Source organism: Pecten maximus, chromosome 5 (assembly GCF_902652985.1).
Source record: "Pecten maximus chromosome 5, xPecMax1.1, whole genome shotgun sequence".
Classification (NCBI taxonomy): Eukaryota; Metazoa; Mollusca; class Bivalvia; order Pectinida; family Pectinidae; genus Pecten; species Pecten maximus.
Genome location: NC_047019.1, coordinates 17367136 through 17391781, shown reverse-complemented (window position 1 = coordinate 17391781; position 24646 = coordinate 17367136). Strand labels below are relative to the sequence as shown.

The window sequence follows — 24646 nt, the reverse complement described above, 5'->3', positions numbered from 1 at the left end:
ACGAGGCTTTCCGAGTGTTTTGCAGCTTAAGTATCTTAACCCGAGGGTTGAGATTCCCCTTAAGAATTAAGTTCCCCTTAACTTAAGGATCTTCCCCCTCGAGCTGGAATTCCCCTGTCTCAAGCTAAAGGGGGTGAAATATTCTATTTATCTCACTCAAATGTAATTGAAAATCTAAAATTCCGAATCATTAAAGGCTGAAACAGAGTAATGTGAAACGTTATTCGTATAACATGTATTTCACGACGATTTTCGTCCAGACTAGCATACTTGAAGAAAAGAATTGTTTCTAATTCAATGGTTTTAAGAGTTCGGTATAACAAAGGGTAACATTTCACCACATCAATGGTCACCAAAGTTGATGCAAATCTTTGGAAACTTTACACCGGCTCACCGTAATGCAAGTGTTCTTTGATTAATTCACTAAATTAAGTTAAAATGAACAAAGAATTAATGCAAACAATATCTGTTTTATTCAAAGTCTTGAATTTATTTTCATCTAAGAAAACAAACATCAACAACAACATGAACATATCGATACATAAACAACACCGATAAAGACTTAAACACTAGAAGGACATAGTGATGCCCTAATATAGCTTTAATGCTGTATGGTTGAAGTATTATGTGTATTTCTATGTAAAGAAAATACATTTTGATTTCATTGTAATGATTCCTTCTCAGCATGTATAATAATATCAAAAAAAAAAAAAAGAAGCCATGTGGGCCTGGATCGCGCACCCGGTTATGCAGAAACTATGCTTATTACCACTTTATTCAAATATCAGAGTAGGTTAGATTTATCATGTCAATATCGTTTAAAGTCTTTCATTCCATCATGCTATTGACCTAATAGCAGGTCTCATGACTATGGAAACAATCTTTGTTTAAAGATTTAAGCCTTTTCGACCCCTGCGACCTTGAATGTAGGTCAAGGTCTTTCATTTAAATAAACTTGTCATTTGTGGCCCTTCACTCCAGCATGCTACAGGCCTAACCACTCCCAGGATCTCTTGTTTATTGAAAACAATTAATTTAAATATTTAAGGTTTTTTGGCCTCTATGACCTTGAATGTAAGTCCAGGTGTTTCATTTGAACAAACTTGGTAGCCCTTTATCCATGACTGCTACAGGCCCAATATCAAGACCCTGGGCCTCTTGGCTATTGAGAAAAAAAGTCGTTTAAAGACTTCAGCCAAATTGACCCCTGTGTCCTTGAATGTATGTCAAGATTATTCATTTGAACAAACTTGGTAACCCTTCACCTAAGCGTGCTACAGGACCAATATCAGGTATTGGTGCCCCATGAATATTGAGAAGAAATTGCTAAAAGAAAAAAAGTTGACGCCGAACGGACAGACGATGGAGGCCGAACCACGACATAAGCTCACTTGCCCTTCGGGCAGGTGAGATATAAATTATTAACAAAAAGGATAATAAGAAAAACTCCAGTATTACAAGTACACGTGTAGCTTAAAACACTTGCTGGGAAACAGAAATCTACAAACCTCTCACAATATCCGCTTTGTACATAATCTGCTTGATTCCCACTAAATAACACATGTATGTATCCATCTAAAGCACATCATCACATATGCAACCTTCTCCATCACAAAATTCATTCATTCATTCATTCATTCATATGCATTCATTCATTCATATTCATTCATTCATTCATTTCTTATTCTATCCTAGTTCATTTTTCAAAATAAATACATGTACCAACTCATGGTCAGAGCAGATACCTCGCTAACAGCCTTGCATTAAAGTCACAACTGTGCTCCGTCTCCGAAAAATAGTGATTGTGTTCCATTGAATAAATAAGCTATTGTGTGGCTTTTTCTACTAATATATCAAAAGTTACTTTTCTTTACGCTATTAACATCCTCTTGAAGTTTGAGCTTTTCTTTTTATCTTTTATATTTGAAAAAAAGTAAAAAGATAAAACAACATCCCCAAGAAATTCTAACCGTACTCCACATCTATATTCTGTATGCCACTGTCGGCCTGATAAGTAATCCTTATCATAACGCCCTCATTTGTTTTCATTTGATGGTGTTAATCATAGCAAGTTTTGTCATTATACTCGAATCTTATTAAACTTATAAACCATCCTGGTAATCAAAAGTCTATCTTGGTTATTCGTTGTGTCTGTCACTGTATTTTAATACGGGGACTCTGTTGAGACATCTGTTGCTGGGATCAATGGCCTTTCGAACTGACGCGTATGGAGTCGAAGGTAGTCAATACGATTTTGTATTGGTTGAACAAACTCCGTCATGTTATCTCTTGCTAGCACGAGCGCACGTTCAGCATTTTTTAATGCATCACGTTTAAGATTTTTTCTAAACATTCGATCGCAATTGGCAATTCTAAAGTACATTTCAAGAATCGGGCACGATATAGTATTCGAGCCTTCATATTGTTCCATAATAAAGTCTGCCGTGGTTGCATCTTTCTTTGAAAGGTTAATTTTGCGACACATGCCATGTCCGTTACATCCACATCTTAACAGTAACACTACTAGCTGAAACTTCACAGCTGCAGCACCGTAAATTCTATCCTGGCCCATTTCTTCATTGAAATGTTCTAGAGATCGGTTATAACTTTCCATAATGCGTTCCCGCATTATCCACACACAGCTTGTCTCTGCATCACCGGTAATCATATCAAGCTGTAACGATTTAGCTCTTCCTTCGTTGTAGTAAACCCAAGCTGCACCCCTTCCAGTGCAATGCCAGGGGTTGGACTGAACAATCATTTTCCTGTCATCAATTAATTTTTGCAGTTTCTCAAACTTTCTCTGCAAGAGATACTTCCTTGTTTGTGGAGATAAAACCAGCAACTGTGAATACATTGGATCTTTAGTTTTTGGCATAAGTGATTTTGCCTCAGCAAGATATGTCTTTTCCCCTGTGTAATCTAACTTGAGCTGAGCAAACAAGACCTGCATATATGCCACAGTAAACAACGTATCATAACATTGTGGCCTTTCTTCTTTTAGGCTGACACATTCCAAAGCAAACTCTCTACTCTGTCCATTATTGTACATGTCCGCAAGTTTGTCAAATGCTGACTCCACATATTTGATTTGTTTTCGTTCTGAAGACACTGGTCTTGGTACCATATCAGATTTCAGAAGCTTTTTAAGCTGTTTTCTCTTTGTTTTATACACCTCACTTTCATGTTCTTTTCTACATTTCTTTCTCCATTTCTGCGACGATCTTGAAGCTGGTTCTTTCCGTTTCTTTGACAAATTAGTGAGTTCTGGTTTAGATGAATATGTCTGCTTAAAGTCACAATAATCGACGACCTCGAGTTCATTTGATAACGCCGAAAGTTCTGATATCTTTGCAATAGCTTGCTTAAACTTAGTGAATGCTTTCTCTCCCCGAGTGGCTATAAGTTCCAGCAGTTGGCACCTCCTGTCATTCTGTTGAATATCTATATCGTTAAGGTTAAGGTGTTCATCTTGTGTTATTACTTCCTGTTCGTACAGGATGTCAATAATCATTCGAGGTTCAAGGCTGTTGATAAACTCAGATTCCATATTGCCTTCATTTTCTGGAAAAGAAAAAAAGTTAATGAAGAGTGAAATATTAATGAAACTGAAAAGGAAATACTAAACCAGTTCTGTTTTATAAATCTCGAACTCAAGACTCTGCTTAACTCATAGTAAATATTTAGTTGCAAAACTAAAAATTCTATATAAAGTAGACCTTAATGACTTCAAAATAATGGGGTTTTACTACTATTATATATTTTCATACAAAATTATTGGTAGATAGCGGATATTTCACTGATATTATCACATAATATTGAAGTCATTTAACGAGTTTATTAATTTATATGAACTCCATATACGAACGTGGTAAACTCAATAAATGCTGTAAATGAACGTGATAAATCGTTAATCACGTTTCGTACTCGACTACCCCATAAGGGTTAAAAAACATAACCACCCCCATCTGCAAAGCTTTGAGTTCCTGTGGATGATACTTGATGATAACACTATCGGGATGTTATCAGCCTATCATGTTTTTATGTGGTAATCATCGGTACATGCACAGACATATTTAAAAAAAAAAAATCTTCCTCTCCCTCTCTCTCTTCTGTCTCTCTGTCTGTCTCTCGCTTGTCGTCGTGTCATGGAATACTAATGAGGTAACGCAGTACGTTACTTAAACAATCTGAAATTTCCCTTCGGCAAAACTATTAATTCTTTTCCTATTATTCCATTGAAAACGTCTCCGAGTTATCTTAGTGCGGCAATTTGTCAATTGATGTTGAATATGTACATTGGCGTAAATTACAACATGACTGCTAAGTTATCTTACCAGATGTTGTCATCATATCAACTTAGATTCCCAATTTGTCGTTTTATGGTATACTGTATTTCGTTTTTCTATTATTACACTGTTTATTATCCATGTACTTTCCATCAACATAAAATCAAACTATCCAAGAATCTGATCCTTCCTATTTGCTTTGTCTACTCACCCTGCATCACCTGACTGATGTTAAGGCCACGTGTTTCTCCGAACTGGCGGATCGTCAGTAACATTATATAATAATCAATATGTGTACATCTGTGACTCAGATTCTAGGAAATCTCCAGTGCATATTTGTGTAGACAGATTTAGGTAGTTTTCAGTTTAGATAAAACGGCTAACAGATCTAGGTAATTTTTTGTTCAATTTAGATAAAACGGCTTAACCTAGTCACTCCCCGGTATATGGTACTTGGCCCAATTACTGGTATGAATGCGTATGGCGGTTGATATCTTATTACGCTTAATTATAGATATGTATTAATGTGTTGAATAGTGTATGAAACATAAACATAAATAGCGATAAAATCGACAACAAGAATGACGGATAGATGTAATTGAGAGACATATTTACTAACAAACAGTGAATTGTCTAGCTATATCTTTAGAAACACAATGCTAGGTGGCCGACAGACTTCGTGACAACACGTTCACCAGTTAACTAGGCGGCCGGGGTTCCCCGATCGGATATGAAAAGTTATGGGGTCATCTTTCCGACCACGTGGGTTTTCTCCGGGTATTTGGTCCCCTCCCACAGTAAGATACCCTCGGTTGCTTCATCCGTATTAACAGGAGTGATTGCTATGAGGTTGATAAACTTATTTCGCAACATTGTTGTAAAATGAATAAATCTAAACAATATTTACAGATGCATTTCTGATGTTTACTAGTATCAAATATGTTAGTTTGGGTGATATCGAAATAAAAAAAATCTAAGTAGACATTGCACTTAAAAATATGCTAAGAAATTAAGACTAGATAGTCTATAACATCACATTTTAACTTGAATTCACAAGCCACAGTACGAATACTATTAATATATGTCAACCATACATGTAAGTATATCTCCCAAAGACATGACATGCATGTGAATTAGCTACCACAAATTAGTATCACACATGGATTGGTTAATTTGATAGCATATATTTTACTTTGCATCAATTTTACTTTCATATACAGGTATATACAATTATTAGTATGTTATATGACATTAGGCTGTTAAATATTTTATAGACCTGTATTTACCATGACGTATAATGGGTTGATATCATAGATATAAAGAATATCAGCTGTTATTTAACTAATCTGTTATTTGTGGTTCGTAATGTGATATAGAGCTTTCTCTCATCATCTTGTATGTACGATTCATTGAAGATAATGCCTTTGTAAAGTTGAAATATAACTTGCGCCCAATCTGTTCGCTACATCAATGAATGAAATATAATTAAATAAGAAATTGTTAACACGTGTAGAGGTGTTACAAACAAACACATTATTACATAGACGATACTAGATAATCGATTTCTATGTAACAAAAACGTTGCTTTCTGTACATCTCGAGACGGCTAATACGAATACACTCAACAATGAAAAGTAATTATGATCAACTTCATATGAACATTTCAGCAGAAATAACGTAGCCGGATTATCTGTGACTTAAACCTAGTCACATGATCATCCTAAAGAACGTAGCCGGATTATCTGTGACTTAAACCAAGTCACATGATAATCCTAAAGAACGAAGCCGGATTATCTGTGACTTAAACCAAGTCACATGATCATCCTAAAGAACGTAGCCGGATTATCTGTGACTTAAACCAAGTCACATGATAATCCTAAAGAATGAAGCCGGATTATCTGTGACTTAAACCAAGTCACATGATAATCCTAAAGAACGAAGCCGGATTATCTGTGACTTAAACCAAGTCACATGATAATCCTAAAGAACGAAGCCGGATTATCTGTGACTTAAACCTAGTCACATGATAATCCTAAAGAACGTAGCCGGATTATCTGTGACTTAAACCTAGTCATACGACAATCCTACAGAACGTAGCCGGATTATTTGTGACTTAAACCTAGTCACACGATAATCCTACAGAACGTAGCCGGATTATCTGTGACTTAAACCTAGTCAAATGATAATCCTACAGAACGCAGCCGGATTATCTATGACTCAAACCTAGTCAAATGATAATCCTACAGAACGTAGCCGGATTATCTGTGACTCAAACCTAGTCAAATGATAATCCTACAGAACGTATCCGGATTATCTGTGACTCAAACCTAGTCAAATGATAATCCTACAGAACGTATCCGGATTATCTGTGACTCAAACCTAGTCAAATGATAATCCTACAGAACGTAGCCGGATTATCTGTGACTCAAACCTAGTCAAATGATAATCCTACAGAACGTAGCCGGATTATCTGTGACTCAAACCTAGTCAAATGATAATCCTACAGAACGTAGCCGGATTATCTGTGACTCAAACCTAGTCACATGCTAATCCTAAAGAACGAAGCCGGATTATCTGTGACTTAAACCAAGCCGCATGATAATCCTAAAGAACGAAGCCGGATTATCTGTGACTTAAACCTAATCTCACGATAATCCTACAGAACGTAGCCGGATTATCTATTACTCAAACCTAGTCACATGCTAATCCTACAGAACGTAGCCGGATTATTTGTGACTTAAACCTAGTCATACGATAATCTTACAGAACGTAGCCGGATTATCTGTGACTTAAACCTAGTCACACGATAATCCTAAAGAACGAAGCCGGATTATCTATGACTCAAACCTAGTCACATGATAATCCTACAGAACGAAGCCGGATTATCTGTGACTTAAACTTTACCCCACGTCAATCGTACAGACCTTAGCCGGATAACCTGTCTGCACACACATATATTCCAAAATGTTAAATATCTATTTTACATCAAAAGATCAACAACTATAGAGACACAGTACGATAGAATTTCTTTGGGAGGTTATTGATTATTTATTAAACTTTTGGAATTGTATTAGCGTAAGATATTTAACTTTTGTCTTGTAAACACATATCAAACTGTGTATTCTTCTGTAGTTGTGGTCATAATCATGGATTTTCTCCAGGAACACGTTTCCTTTTACAATAGGGCCCATTGCGCACTTCTACCGAGAAAACAAGCATGAATGGTTATTATTAGTTGATATAACTTGTTTCGTATCTGTTTTACAATAAATAAAGTACTTGTATTCGTATAACAACACAATTCATATTACAACAAAAATCATATTTGTTGATACCTTATTTTGGACCTTACAATTAGTTTTATGATAAATATAAACAAAAAGCTGAAATACATCCATTTAGTCTTTTATCTTAGCAATATCAATTCAAATATGTTAAGTTGTAGTTGTAAAATAGTGGTCAATCCTTAAGTGGCGAATTCAATAGATAAACAAGAATTACTTCTTTCGGGAAAAAACATATAAATGTAGGATTCATTATTGAATTTATTGATAGCACAAGTTGAACTGACGTAACTAATCCATATGTTAGTTTAAAAAAGGTTATGTTGACAAAATACCAAAAACAAGGGCCCAATGGGCCCGAATCGCTCACCTGCAATGCAGTGATCTTTTCATATATGGATCCTGCAGTTATTTGAAAGCATGCTACAGGACCAATATAATGTCTCTCGGCACTTAAGCTATTCACTAGAAGTCATTTAAAGATTTAAGCATACTTGATCGACGTGACCTTGAATGTGAGTCAGGGTCATTCATTTGAACAAACTTGGTAGCCCTTCACCCCAGCATGCTACAGACCCAATATCAACTCCATGGGACTCTTGGTTATTGAGAAGAAGTCGTTTAAAGATTTCAGCCTTTTTGACCCCTTTGACCTTGAATAAAGGTCAAGGTCATTCATTTGAACAAAGTTGGTAGCACTTCACCCTAGCATGCTACATACCTAATATCAAGTCCCTGGGACACTTGGTTATTGAGAGGAAGTTGTTTAAAGATTTTAGCCTTTTTGACTCCTGTGACCTTGAATGAAGGTCAAGGTCATTCATTTGAACAAACTTATTAGCCCTTTACCACAGCATGCTACAGACCCAATATCAACTCCCTGGGACTATTGGTTATTTAGAAGAAGTCGTTTAAAGATTTTAGCCTTTTTGACTCCTGTGACCTTGAATGAAGGTCAAGGTAATTTATTTAAACAAACTTAGTAACCCTTTACCCTAGCATGCTACAGGCCAAATATTAGGTCCCTGGGACTCTTCGTTATTGAAAAGAAGTCGTTTAAAGATTTTAGCCTTTTTGACTCCTGTGACCTTGAATGAAGGTCAAGGTCATTCGTTTGAACAAACTTGGTAGCCCTTTATCCTAGCATGCTACAGACCCAATATCAACTCCCTGGGACTCTTGGTTATTGAGAAGAAGTCGTTTAAAGATTTTAGCCTTTTTGACTTCTGTGACCTTGAATGAAGATCAAGGTCATTAATTTGAACAAATTTGGTAGCCCTTCACCCCAGCAAACTACAGACCCAATATCAAGTCCCTGGATTTTTTTGGTTATTTAGAAGAAGTCGTTTATTTTTTTAGCATATTTGACCCCTGTGACCTCGAATGGTAGTCAAGGTCATTCATTTGAACAAACTTATTAGCCCTTTACCACAGCATGCTACAGACCCAATATCAACTCCCTGGGACTATTGGTTATTGAGAAGAAGTCGTTTAAAGATTTTAGCCTTTTTGACTCCTGCGACCTTGAATGAAGGTCAAGGTAATTTATTTGAACAAACTTGGTAGCCCTTTACCCTAGCATGCTACAGACCAAATATTAGGTATCTGGGACTCTTCGTTATTGAGAAGAAGTCGTTTAAAGATTTTAGCCTTTTTGACTCCTGTGACCTTGAATGAAGGTCAAGGTCATTCATTTAAACAAACTTGGTAGCCCTTCACCCCAGCATGCTACAGGCCCAATATTAGGTATCTGGTTATTGAGAAGAAGTTGCTTGAATGGAAAAGTTGACGCCGGACCTACGGACGGCCAGACGACGGACGGACGACGGACGCCGCGCCACGACATAAGCTCACTTGCCCTTCGGGCAGGTGAGCTAATAAAACTGCAAAGGAGTGTTCACCGTTCTGAAATAGGACACGAGTACAAGCTTACGTAATTAACCTTGAAATACAAAAGGGAGATTGTGACTGTATTACTGTAGAGAAATTGGATACCCTTCATTGTTATTGGTCTTTATATGTGTGCGATGTGTGGGCCTGCTTCTATTCTAAGGCAAATGGTATTCAACTGTGTAAGTGTCACAAGTTCATTTTAACGGGACGCACACTATATACAAGTTCCTTTGTCAAGATACTTCAACAGAATTCTATATTTAGATATCCGCTTTGTCAAAATAAGCACAGTCGTTCATCTTTAAAATAAAATAACATTAATAAAGACATTTATATTTACTTTATACATTGGATATGCTAATACCACAAAGTCAATTAAGACAATTATCACTGGTTACTTAAAATGAGGCAATCTAACGTGATATAACTTCGTGAAAAAATGTGACAACGATGAGAAATATACATAATAAAATATACAGACATAAACATTTTGCATCAATCAATTTAGTTGGATTGTCACAGGCCAGACACTTGAAAACAGGAAAATAATAAACCGTATGTTTTTATTCAACAGTTAACCTGTGTGCATATATTGAGTAACGCATGTAACTTATCAGAGCCCGCCTTCCACAAATGATTAAATATTCACACAACCAGGAAATGAAACCCTGTGTCTGTGACACGGTAACATCTGCACTGTGTGTCCACGTAAGGGGCATAAATAAACAGCAATTCAAGTCAAAACAGTGATATTTTACAAGCCTATAAATTCCTACTATTGTGCAGTTTAACAGAAGTAACTTGATTAACTTATAGTATCATGGCTAACCTTGCTGTTGACATGAAATTTGATAAGTTATTTGTAAATTTCAACAAAACAATAAAACTCATATTTGTGCAATATTATTTATGGCCGTCATTGGTATTTCAATGTCAAAGCAAAATAAGTGTTTATAGTACATAAACTCAAATATGGTCAAACAAATGTTCCTTTATTGTGCTATAGACACTTTTAATTGCAAGCATAACAGCTTGGCGATTTTCAGGTTTCATTATTTGTGTGACAAAGTTACTGCAAAGAACAAATTATTAGCATCTACAGCAAATTATTGGTGATTTTGAGAAACTACATTGCCATACTAGAAATTTTGGTATATTGACATGACTATTTTTTGCGATATTTATAAAATCGTGTTTGAAATTCAACATTATTATCCTATATAGACGACCCTTACAATGTTATATTAAAGAAGATTTTGTATCTTTAATAAAAACGCTGTGCACTAGCTTGACCTACATACACTCAATGATATCTAACCAATGGCATGTTTGGAAGGAAAACCAAGAAATAAACGATGACTTACAAATGTCCTCCATTTCACGGAACAAGTGACACGTGTGTGGTGTGGGTATTTTGGAAGCCATGTTGTTTTAATGCATGCAGGTCCATATATAATATGTATTTTGTCTTTAGATCGTCAATTTTAGTTTTATTAATAGTTTATTGAATTTAAGCCTTTCGGCCAATCAGATTGGGTAGGCGATTCATGCAATACAGAGAACGCTGCAGGTCGCCAATACTTCCTGATCAAAGGACACAATTTGTGCCCCGAATTGTGAGTTAGGACCGGTTCTGTTTGGCTGGATGTTTACCTAGCCAGCCTCTTCAGAATATCAAATGATTAATACCCTGCTTTAGTTATACAATACTCGAGGAAATAATTTCAGTTCTATTAAAACTGATTCCGAGAATTTTCCTTGTATACTTGGAATATATGACAATGTGTATATCGTCCTCTGTATTTAAATTGTATTCGTGTTATGTAATCGTTAAATATAGTAATTTAACGAGATCAGTATCAATATAACGTCTGTCTGACATATATCATATATCGATCGTGTCCATGTGTAGTCGCATTTTAAGTAATTACATACACCTTAACTCATACTATGCTGTCCTGTAGTGCCTAAGAATTGTTATATACTGTCTCAGTCATATCATATTAGTATCCCCATCAAAATAGAATCCGAATACATTTTTGACCATCATTTAAGTATCCGCCTACAGTATTTGCATCCATTTGATTACCATTCTGATTAATGTGATATGTTAGGTTGGTAGTAAGTCAGCTTACCATAGGTATATCATTGGTACCTGTACAGTTGTCATGGTAACTGGTCTTAAATTAAAGTTACACTGTACATGATATAGCTAGCCAGTGTAGATAGCCACTTATATAAGGTAATGGCTGTATATCTGCAGCCAAACTTTTGCTATTTATGTTACATCCGTATCGATTTCATATTTCATTCATATATAGTGTAATGCTATTATTTCTGAAGTGTACATACAGTACATATAGTATATTGCACATCCATATACACATATGTATATATGTATAGGTGTTTTTATGTGATTCAGTCTAATTTTTGTATCAAATATGGTCTTTTAAACCTAACGCTAAACGCCCATAATCATATCGCTCATAAATAGATTCCCAGTATCTCTCCGGATAGCAAAACATACCCATCTATCTCAAACTCTATTATAACTGGTTACCAATAAATAATGCTGTTGGTAGTCCTCTTAGCTTTTTTGGGAACTTTATACTTTTTTACTATTATTTTGGAAGTAATATCTTGGATCTCTTGCGCTGTTTATGGAATGAACTTTCTTTGATAAACAGTGAAATTCTTTTGAAATTCGGTGAAGGGATTTATCTTGGTTGAATCCGTTAAGTATGCGATGGGCTCTTCTTGCAGTGTAGAGCATCTATAGCTATGACGTGGCTATTTATAGAAACAAACCACGTAATCCAATTAATTCAGCTACGCATTAACATAGTATCGACCATAATTATTGATTATTATCCAAACATCTATATTAACTTTGTCTACTGAATAACCCTCTTCCTCACCACGTAATCTTCTCAGTCAAACAGTGTATAAGGAATTAAGACAACTCATAAAACATCTACAATATAATGTGATGCACGTGTAATGTATGGGCATACCTTTTCCTCATATATAAATTGAAATTATATGGCCCACACACTCTTACCTCTGTTTAGTCATGCATGCTTGCTTATTCCCATCTGTGTAGTATTTGACCTCGTTGTTTGTTAGAAACAGATAATCGGAGAAGCCAAACCGAAAACAGGGCCAGCATATTAATCTGCTCTCTGTCTGGGGTCTTTAACCGCGAAGCGAAAGGTTTTCCCAAAATGTGTATTTATAACCAACAAAAACTTCGGAATGTTGAGATTTACAAAAACACATTATTATCTTTGTAGAGAGCGTTTTACCGAGAGAGAGCAGTGGGGTTTACTGTGTAGGTACAGTATGTTTCCTACGCCTTTATAATGTCTTTTTAATATGTTGCTATGAATTAATACAAATCAATCTGACGGGTTTCAGTTGCAATCGAGTCACAGTCCAAGGGAGATAAGTCCACCATCAATAATGCACAAAATGTTTAAGTTAAAATAGTCGCCGAGTGTAAGCGATGCGGCGGGGGAATAACTAGCTAGGTAGATGGGAATTGTGACTGTCTGTAAATTTTGATTTCTTATTTTAGCTGACGTTAAAATGCGACAAATATCCTGGAATCTGGGTTATCTCTGTGTAGGACTTCCATCGTACTGTGTATTTCATGAATGTTAAAAAATAGACCACTATATCAACATCGTGAGCTGTCAGGCGCTGTATCTCTCGTCATGGTGTATCATTTAGTTCTAATAATCATATTGTTCCTTATTAGATAATAAACCGGTGTCATTAATACCTGCTGTCACCGTACCATGTATGTCATAAAAGGCGTCTAGATTTGGGATCCTGTCTTTTCTCGTCTTTCCCAAAAACTTTGTTTTTGTTTCGTAATGGCTGCTTTGACACTGCTTCCCTTTTAGCTAGTTTGTTCTTACCGCCATTTGTTGAGATAGAAACCAAGTAGAGGACAGCATGTTCAGTTATTACAGATGTTTTGCCTCGGTCACGAGACATCACGAATATTTTCCTTGCAAATAACACCTCTATGACAATTACGTAAGTGAAGCTGTAATATATTTATAGTGTCAAAATGAAAGGCGAATATTTTGACAGGGGATTCTCAAAGTATCTAATCAAGATAATAAGGATTAAGATTAAATATGAATATTATGAATCATTTACTACTATACATATGTTTTGTGTAAGAATATGTGAGAATATGTTGTTTACATTAGCGATATAGTTTTATACCGCCCCAGACTGAAATGTTTATGTTTTTGTAAATTTTGTAACAGTGTTTTACAAGTGGTACAGATGACTTCTGCTCTAATGAAAATGTTTGATGCGGATGTAGGTTGACGACAGTGAAGTTACCGAAAAGTAAAATCATACACTGGTTGTGATATATACCAAGATCTATTAACCAACCATAAATACATGTTTCATGATATCCGTTCCAAGTAGTGACACGATGTTATCGAACAAATACGCTTTTTGAAACGAAGTGAATTTAGGTTAAACAATATTTTATTAATATTCAAGTACTTGCACACAAACTCACAATACAAATCATATACACATATACATTGTAGGATTGGATAACAAAGCTAAAAGCTTATACCAATTCCTTTCCTAAGATACGATTACGGCATAAAATCATGGACATTAGCTTTGTTTTCCAATCCTATATGCTGAGAAGTTAATTTATCCATTTCATTATTGTGTGTAAACACAATAATGAAATGGATAAATTAACTTCTCAACAAAATACTTCAGTTGATTGCATATTTGATACCTTCAATTGTACTATGATTTGTATAGCCCCGTATGTACAACAAATAATTTCTGGAAAAAATGATATAACATCAGCGGTGTTTGAAAACTATAATTAAGATGTGGACATTATCAAAATCGTTTACTGTTACAAATGAAATGTTGCACAGAAATGAATATTTCTTCATTTTCCTTATAGAAGCTGTATTAGTGTTTAGCAGTTTATCACCCCATAAAAGAATATCTAGATTTTCATTATTATCATACTTCGTCATTACGTTTGATAAATATTGTTGTCTGATACGACTATAATTAATACAATTGAATAAATAATGAAAATTGTCTTCTATCATAAAACCACATGGGCATCGAGGTGAGTTCGCAAGATTTTTACGAAAAAGATGCTGGTTTAGTGAACTGCATTCTTGTCGGAGTCAAGAATTGACAATTTGACCTGTTCTATTTCCAATGTTAAAATGATTTGATGACAGTTCGTTACTCGCGTTGTGTAGATGTGTTTTGAGGACCCTGATAGAAGAATTCTCTCTCACATCTAATGACAGTTCATTCCAGAGTCTAATAGATGAGGGTAAGAAGGATTCATGATACATGTTTGTTCGTGTAAGTAGTGTGTGATGTCTGATCGTCTTGTATTATATCTATGGTTTTTCGACGTTCTTAAAGGCACTAAGGAAGACAAATAGTTTGGAGTTACAAATGTATGTTATGAACTATGGTGTATGATATTAGAATATCTTTTGTTTTTTTACGACTATCAAGTTTTTCCCAATTTGTGTCTCTGTAAAGATGTTGCAATTTTACAAGCTTAGTTCCCCTGTAACAATTCTGGTCGCCTCTATCTGCACACTTCCTAATCTATCACGAAGATAATATGGTACATTGTCCCAAACTATATCCGCATATTCTAGAATCGGTCTGATAAAGGATAAATAAATGGTTTGTAGGGAATTTTAGATCGAGACTATCAAATACCTTCTTAAAATGCAAGCACGTATCTATATATTTTGACTGCTATTGTTTCTACTGCAATATCGTTCTTCGGGAGTTATATTCCGAAATGACAATTTAATAATGCTAACTGCACATTGTGATCGATGCAAAATGCAAAAATCTTATGAAAATGAAACCGTTATTATAACTAAAAAAACATAAAATGACGGAGGACGAATGCAAACTGAAGAATACTCATTTACATTGAGATTCATGAAAACGGACAAGGATAGGACCAGTTGTTCGGAGGTGTAAGAATATACGTAATGACATACAAGGTGGTCAAACATGTTTCCTTTTATGATTGTTGAGGTCGGAGCCCCTGCTAAGGAGCAATTCAGGTCATCACAGATAGAAGACAAACATTTTTGACGTTATCATTTGACACACTTAATGTTCCACAGACATGAACAAGGATAACTGGCGTTTTCTTCTGAACTGAGAGATAGATAAATGATTAAAGTAGTTACCTGGTTTCAGAATTTGTATATGTAAGAAAATCCTTGTTTACATGTTGATATTTTTTTTGAGACAATTTTTTTTATTAATAGTACCTTTTTTTTCAAATAGAATATGATAGCATAGAATAGAATATGAGATCTGTTTAAGTGGCGTAAAAATTAAGATATAAATTTTCACAGATACATAAGATATCTGTTAATTTGTATTCGTATTATTAGGTATGTAACACATCATATATGAATTCAACTATGGGTGGTATTTCTATGAACACCTTTAGTCAGTTAGAAGTAGCATCCTCTGTATTATTTTATAGACTAGTGTATAAAATATACAAGTCAGGGTAAGATAGTGTCGTTAGACCGTGATTGATTGCTTCCCAGTGACTTAGATAACATATTAATAATATAAATTTTGTGCGATATTTACAGGATGAAATCTTTAATGTTCACATTTATATGCGTTCGAATAAAGAATGCAAATGTGGAATAAGGAACATTTAAAAACGAATTGCGAGAAAACCAGTCTCAACACACTTCAAACATTATAATTTTCGGGTGACTTGAAGAAATCGTAAGGTTGTTTGTAATGGATTGACAAAAATAGTATTGGACGAAAAAAACCTTTATATATATTAATGATTTGCCTGAAAACAATGGTGTAATATATTATCTATGTAATATAAAACGGTATGATGTATTATGGTGTATGACATGTACTGTATTAACAGTGTAATACAATAAGATGATTTGTACCAACGCTCAACGGTATAATCAGTTATTATAATGCAATAATACAAAATTATTAAATATATAAATGATGTAATATATTGTCGGTGTAGTACAAACATATAATACATAACAACGATGTTATTCTTAAGTCGGTCAGTCTCTGATTCTCCCCTTATTGTTTTGTTGGTACTTTATAAACATGTAAATAAAATTCCAGGATAGCTAGTCTACCAGAACCTGCGGTACACTGTTATCAGTAATTAACCATCTAACCTTTCCCCGTCTGGTCAAACCAACAGATCACAGGTTTCTATCATATCATAGGTTATGCATCATTAACTATGGATTTCGACAAAATTTTAGAGGCACTTGGTGTATTTGGTCGATATCAAAAGAAACTGTATTTCCTTATATGTATTTCGTCAGGATTCGTTGGATTTTTTGCAGTAATATCAGCAATTCTTCTCGCTGCACCGGAACACAGGTAAAACAAAATATTAACCTCTGAACAGAATTGATTATATTCGACCGGTGTAACATGTTTACATAGCGACTATACTTAATCGTTTTAGCAGATAAATTTATATATTATTTGATTTAATTTGCATACTACTTATATTTTTACCTACTTCGGAAACTTTTCTTCATACAATTGTATCGACTTATTCAGGTTTGTTTTCAATAATCATCCAGCAAAAGCAAAATGTTACAAATCAGTCGCATTTGAACTTCACTGCTAAAGTACAGTTTATCGTGTGTGGTATCTTATTTGTGTTATCAGAGAAATATGTTTAAAATAAATATATATACGTGTAGAGATACCCCTTTGTAATCTTCAATTATTTAGCGAAAGCTTTGCAATGGATACCGAGAGAATTTTCACCCAATTGGGAGAATTTGGACGTTATCAGAAGATTTTGTATTTTCTCATATGTTTGGCATCAGTTTTTGTTGGATTATTTGGTGTTATATCAGCCATGCTTCTCAATGCACCAGATCACAGGTGAGCTTCAACGGATAAAATTCGATCATGAACATGTAACTTATGTCTGATATTGAATCGTCCTGATGCGGGTGATAGATACACACACATCTACATATGTATATTGTGGACTTGAATTGTACGATGGAACGTTGATTAAATAAGCTGATCCAAGTAAGATATCTATATTCTAATATTCTAGAAAACACAGTTTATCCAAATTGACTTCAATATTCATATAGCATATTTTAACACTTAATTTTATAATAATCCCATAGCATTATAACAGGCAAATGGTATGAATTTTAACTACAATTAAATTTCGTAAAGGTTAAATCCTCTTGTGACCTGTTTAATAGTGTCACTGGTTATAGTTAGATATACTGATGCTTTATGACGACCTAAATGTAAATAACAGTATTGTCAGAATCCTGAGATATAAAGATAAATACTTACAATAGTGCATACTATTTGATGAAGCTGTGACAAGTGTTGTTAATTTGCTGTCAGTTATTATATATTTTGAATATTAAGTGCTCATAACTGACTTTTCCCGAAGGCGTTTTATTTGATGTACACAGCGGAGATAATCTTTTTGACCTATTTTGTAGATGTAAGATACCAGGTTACGATAATGATACATATCGTATTCAAAGTGACAGCCATCTTGCGCTCATCAACAGTTATATACCACCATCGTCGGATGAGACCCATAAATATGACCAGTGCCACCTATATGCATTCAACTTCACAGCAGTCACGTTCGATAACTCTAGTCATCCGATAAATGCCACAAAAGTGCAGTGTAGTGAGTGGGTTTATAGTGATGAAGTTTTCAAGGAAACGTTTACGTCAAAGGTAATATTTTTACTGATATTTTCTAATCAACTGGAGAAATATATGTAAGATAATAATAAAACACATTTGGATTTTAAAACATTATCTTGCTGAAAACAGTACTGTTCAAATGTGTATATATACATGCATATCAGAGTAATGCTAAAATGACGCCATAACTACTATCACTTACTTTATTTTGTATTGTTTTGAATTATCCTATGTTCCTCCTGCAGCATAACCTCGTCTGCGGGGACTCCAGTAAACCGTCTTTGGCAAAGTCTTTTTTCTTTGTCGGAATTCTGATAGGAGCATTCTTCTTCGGCAACTTGTCTGACGGGTAAGATTTAAGTGTATATTTAAATAATTTTATTGGCAGTGGCTGGTAATAAGATAAAGGAAATATCGTAGAGCTGTTGTGTTAAAGTCTTAAGATACCTTCCCTGATTCCATTATCTGCACTATATGCTAAGCATAATTTGATTGTCAAATAAGTTCCCACAAATTTCTTTAATATCTTGTAATATTTTGTCAATTATGCTACTGTTAATTACTCACTGGAACAATAAACTCTATGTTAAGTGTAATTGTATATTCCTGTTTCACGCGATGTTTGCCGTTACATACAAATGTTTATTTCTACAATACTAATAAATTAATCAATACGCCATTGATAAATTACAACAAACCACATACTTTGTCTACATAACATTCCTTCAGAATTTCTAACAGCACACGTACTGCTGTCACTGGACCTAGAGATGGCAAACAAATATATTTCATTTGTAAATACAATTGTAGTGACGTATTCATCAAACAATACCTGTAACGTTATTCTCAACATGTATTCAACACAATGTATTTTAATGTCCTATTAACCAGTATCGGACGGAAGAAGACATTCTATTTGGCGGTGATCCTCATGCTGGCCTCAACTCTGGCACTGGCGTTCAGTCCTAACTATGCGGCTTTCATCGTGTTCATGACTATGATAGGGGCGACAACTCAGGGAGTTTTTCTCGTTGGCTTTGTGATAGGTAAGGACTGAAACTGATCCAAACATGGTTTTAATCTCGATCATAAGACGTTTTATTCCATACTCATCCCCTCATCCAATCGTTCGACCATATATGTTTTTGCATATTTCGCTATGTAAGATATCCGGCTTTTCATTCTGAAGCAGCCAGAAATCGACTGTAACGTTATAATACCTTATAAATTAAAAATTACCCTACCAAAATGGCTGCCTCCATTTGATTTTGCCTCCACATTTCTACTTGATAACCTGTAAGAGTTATGTGATAACAGTTTTTATGAAACTCGTCTAAATATCTTAAGATCTGATCCCCAAGGCTTGGAAAAATAAATTATTCTGACTTCAATTAACCGCATCACAGAAAGAAAACTAATTCAAGATCTTATATATTGGCATTTCATCTAACAAAATAGCTTACTGCGCCGCTCAAAAAATAATCATAAAATAATCTGAAAAAAAAGGTTATCTTATATTCTCACCAAGCAGAACACAACATGAAACAATGTACCGCATTATAAATTGATATTTTACAGGTATGGAGCTGGTAGGTCCCTCAAGGAGGACATTTGCAGGCATCGTCAGCGAGTATTTTTTCGCACTGGGATTGGTGATTCTGTCTGGAATAGCATACTTTATTCGTCACTGGAAATATATAGAGATAGCGTGTGCTGCTCCTTTCAGCATTATACTCATATATTGGTGGTAAGACATTCTATCACATATAAAAAGTATTAAAAATCTTATAATTAAATCGTTAGCGGCTACCTATATACGTATGATACAGTAAGATAATACAAATGAAGGAATGGTAAGTCGTGATGGTAATTCGTTGTTCAAATGGGATACATTGATGCCCTATCATATATGGTGACGGAATAATCATGACGGGAACCTCATGTGGTGACAGGGTATATAATGACGGTACCACATGTGTTGGAGACATCGTAGTGGGTACTACGCATGAAAACGAGATACATCACGAGAACAATAAGTGTGACAAAACATACCATTGGTACAGATAGTGTGACAAAATATACCATGGGTACAAATAATGTGACAAAATATACCATGGGTACAAATAGTGTGACAAAATATACCATGGGTTCCAATAGTGTGACAAAATATACCATTGGTACAAATAGTGTGACAAAATATACCATGGGTACAAATAGTGTGACAAAATATACCATGGGTTCCAATAGTGTGACAAAATATACCATTGGTACAAATAGTGTGACAAAATATACCATGGGTACAAATAGTGTGACAAAATATACCATGGGTACAAACAATGTGTGGTGTTGTTAATTTGATATACCCTTATATATCCACGGATAATTTGCTAGAGTTCATTTTCGACTTCGTTTCTTAATCGGTCACGTTTGATTTTCTTTTATTTGTAACACGAAGGTTATTGCCGGAATCGCCAAGATGGCTGATTACAAAGCGCAGATATGAGGAAGCTAAAGTCATCCTACGAAAAGCAGCCAAAGTGAACCGTGTGGTCTTAACCGACGATGTTCTAAAAGTCAAAGAAAAAGAAGTTGATGTACCTAAAGATGGAAAAATCTGGCAGCTGTTTACTTCACGGGTTCTCTTATTGCGAACTTTAGTAATCTTTATAAACTGGTACGTTCATGTTGGATATATGATTTACATTCATACATACATTGTTACAATATAGGCACATTATTATCGCACGTAAACCTGTTTCTTATGTAACATTTTATACGTTCGTAGTTCGATTATATCTACGTATATCTACTATAATTGTACATATTTTTGCGGTTACATTATTTTAGCGAGTATCACAATGGAAACATATAGCAAAATTATGATTTCGTTATTCCATGTTTTGTTATGTTATTTTGTTTTATCAATGAGCCAAACATTTAAACAATGATAATGCGATAAAATATGAGAAGGTACCAGCTAGATATGAACTTATACATGCGGTATATATTTTCTCGAAGTATACAATAACATACCATATATCACAACTAATGTTTCAATTATTGAAAAATCACCACACAATGAAGTGAAATAAAGTTTTTCCGTCCCAGGTGTATGGTGACAATGGCCTACTATGGTTTGTCCCTAAACTCCGGTAACCTGGGAGGCAACTACTACCTGAACTTCTTCCTGTCTGGCCTAGTGGAGTTTCCGGCCTATACACTGGTCATACTCTTAGTGGACAGGGTTGGACGGAAGTGGCTACATTGCATCAGCATGATCGTTGGAGGAGTGTTCTGTCTTAGCACCATATTCACTATTCTGTATCTAGATGAAAGTAGGTTAAATATATCAAACGGTTGTCTTATCAAAGTGCAATATTATTATTCATAATGTTTTCATACCTATTTTGTGTTTATATACGCTTGTTTGACCCATTCGAACATTGAATTAAATTTATTTCGTTTCACAAATTAATCATAGCTTCGTTAACGTCCTCAACGATCAGCGAATGAGTCACATATTGTGATTTGCAAACATCAAACTTTGTCATTGTTTTCAGAATATCAGGCCGTTACCACTGCCTTAGCTATGTTGGGAAAACTTGGAGCAGCAGCCGCTTTCGCTATCATATACATGTACTCTGCCGAGCTATTTCCCAACGGTGGTGCGTAACGCTGGTATGGGGGCAAGCTCTTGTATAGCCAGGTTAGGAGCAATTGCAGCCCCATTCATTGCTGATTCGGTATGTAGGTGTTGTTCATTTAAAGAACAAAATGTGTAGAATTTGGTAGAGTTCATCTCGTGGTAAACTCATCCAAAATGTCTGTTAGTCCGGGATTTTCATCTACGATATTTCTTCAAAACACTAACAAAACATGCCATGGTTTTCATTCGACCCAGTTTAATTAATTTCTTTCTTTTTTGTTTTCATTAAATCCATGACTTAAACTATCTTTCCTAATAATTTGTTTGTATGATGCATTTTATCTTTAAATATATACGATTCGGTGTTGATATATTCTCTATAAAGCATATCTTTCCGAAGAAAGTGTTATATATCAGATGCTAGAAAGGCCTTGTTTCAGAAACTCTTTTGACCTGTTGACTTTCAGGGGGATAAAATCGGGGGTAAAATGGGAAAAGCCTTCCCATTGATGGTGTTCGGAATAGCAACAATTGTGGCGGGAGTCCTTGCTTTGCATTTACCGGAAACACTAAATCAGGACCTGCCGGAAACTCTTGAAGATGGTATTTTGTTCGGAACGTAAGTTTTCTTCGCGACATTAATATATTTTGATCAAATAATACAAAGTAGAAACCTGTCGCTATATTTTTCCTTTACTGTAAAATTATATTTATATATGCTTTCTCTTTAAAAATAAAACTGTACGTGAAGTCCGAAAAAGCGTAAAGGTTTCAGGTCAGAAAAGATAACCCATAAGGTATTTACGTTTGTACTATGACAAACAGTCATTAAGCTCACATGAGTATTTTAAGGGAGAGGGAAGTAAGGGTAACGCACGGGCGTCACACTTTTCATTAAGAGCGCCTTACTACTCATGCGCCATACGTGTGTCTTACGTCCTTCTCACTACCTCCACGAGGCATGCCATGCTATTCTACCCATACTACATAAATGAATGATACATTTACCTCTGCTGCCTCTGCGATCATCCCCAACAGCGTGAAATGCAGAGGATGCATGATTACAGCAGTGAGTCCGAAAGTGATCGAGACTCTTCGAGACTTTAAAGAACCTTTCTAGAAAAACTAAACCTGTTACAAAGCAGTTTTCTCTATCATTATAATCTCTACATATATTTGACTAGGTATATTTTCGAGAAGTGTGTATATTTTAGATCAGCTTACGTTCTTGTTACGAAGCAGTTTCTGTATCATTATTCACCTTTAGATACTGAAGTTTGACGATGTAACGTTTACGTCTTTTGTGTATATTTCAGGCCTGCTTACAAAGCCAGGAAAAAAGACGAACTTGCCTTGGCTAGCATCAATAACGCCTACACACCCGACGAAGAAACAGTCACAACTAATGGAGAAATCGTATCTAAGCTATAGATAGTCTATACACGTATAAATACATTGTACAGTGTATGTTTTGCAATGGATGTTGTATTCTAGGTTTTAGTCATATTTTTGATATTTTCTATTCCGAGTGCTGATCCAGCTCCATTCATATTACCATTTATATTTAATTTACATATTACTTCCATGCTGTAGAGCTCTTTTTGTTGTATTGTTTCATTATAGACTTGCATACCGAATAAAAACAAATGTGTGGCGATAAATTGGCTCAATGTTTAGTGACTGTAGTTCTTTCATTTAATTTACAGTCTTTATGAAGATAATGCTAATTGAAAATTCCAATCAATAATTACATTTCGTGGAATTCTTTGTATGAATAACACATTATATAAGTAAAGGTGGGCGGAAGAAAAACATAGTCCGCAAAAATGACAATATATTAAAAATATATGTATTGTAATCCGCCACTCGAAACAGCATGGGTAATATTCACATATATAATAATAATAGAAATAAAATAAAATAATAAAATAAAATACAGCATGTTATTTTTTGCTTTGAAAATACAAAACACACACAAATACTTCAGGCGAACATATGGGCCCACGCTCCTGTAACCAAACTGAGTAGTGGATTTATAGTGTTTATATCGGACCTATGAACAAGTACACATATATACATTTGTATATCACAAGTCATGAAAAACCGTATAACACAACAGTGAACATTTATTTCACCTATAGAGGCGCACGAGCCTACAATAACCGACTGAATACCTACTTGTACATCGTCATTATCCACATTTGAAGGGCCCACGCGCCTGCACCTTTCGAATGAAGGAAATAAACATTGGTGTCACAAGGCTTATGACCACACACTGAGGTCATCCTTGTCATCTTTCGTAAGACGAAAAAGATGAAATGATTTGTAACCCCCATGATTAAATCAATAAGACGGCGTAAGAAGGCACGACCTGGTAACACCACAGTTGTAGCGAATTGTAAAGTGCCAATGAGAGACTAATTATTTCAAAGTTACATTCTTGCTTGTTTTAAAAGATGTGATTAGTTCTCTACACCGAACTAATTTATCCTGAGGGAGGCTAGCTTCCGTGGTATCCGAGTCCAATATAATACCCAGGAATGGTAAGACCTGTGTTGGTCAAAAACTTTTATCAGGGGCTAATGGGATACCAACGTATGAGCAGATATCTTGAAAAGAGTTAAGCATGGCTTTGCATTCTGATTCTGTTTGGGCAATACACAGGAAATCATCTTAAACAATAACAACTCTTCCTGCCTTGAGTTTAGAGAAAACAACCCATTCTAAGACTGTACAAAGCTCTTAAAAAATTGCAACTCTCC

At 35.1% G+C, this 24646-nt stretch overlaps 2 protein-coding genes across 2 annotated transcripts; one reads left to right on the top strand and one right to left on the bottom strand.

Annotated features, from left to right (window-relative positions):
• Positions 1-450: 450 nt before the first annotated feature.
• LOC117327356 lies at positions 451-12673 on the bottom strand. The gene is made up of 2 exons (XM_033884294.1): positions 12528-12673; positions 451-3564 (listed from the first exon to the last, which is right to left on the bottom strand). Exon 2 carries the CDS (start codon positions 3548-3550, stop codon positions 2165-2167), a length of 1386 nt encoding a protein of 461 aa, XP_033740185.1. The 5' UTR covers positions 3551-3564; positions 12528-12673; the 3' UTR covers positions 451-2164.
• A 4042-nt stretch (positions 12674-16715) lies between these two features.
• Positions 16716-23794, top strand: LOC117327355 (organic cation transporter protein-like). Its single transcript, XM_033884293.1, is given in 11 exon segments — positions 16716-16912; positions 18022-18268; positions 18484-18587; positions 19130-19284; positions 19817-19985; positions 20694-20912; positions 21347-21573; positions 21799-21890; positions 21892-21981; positions 22352-22503; positions 23201-23794. Coding segments are annotated over 11 exon segments (1713 nt in total). The 5' UTR covers positions 16716-16769; the 3' UTR covers positions 23316-23794.
• The last annotated feature ends 852 nt before the right edge of the window (positions 23795-24646 follow it).

Excerpts from the sequence above, each read along its gene's own strand:
- LOC117327356 (XM_033884294.1), bottom strand. The coding sequence starts at position 3,550 with ATGGAATCTGAGTTTATCAACAGCCTTGAACCTCGAATGATTATTGAC.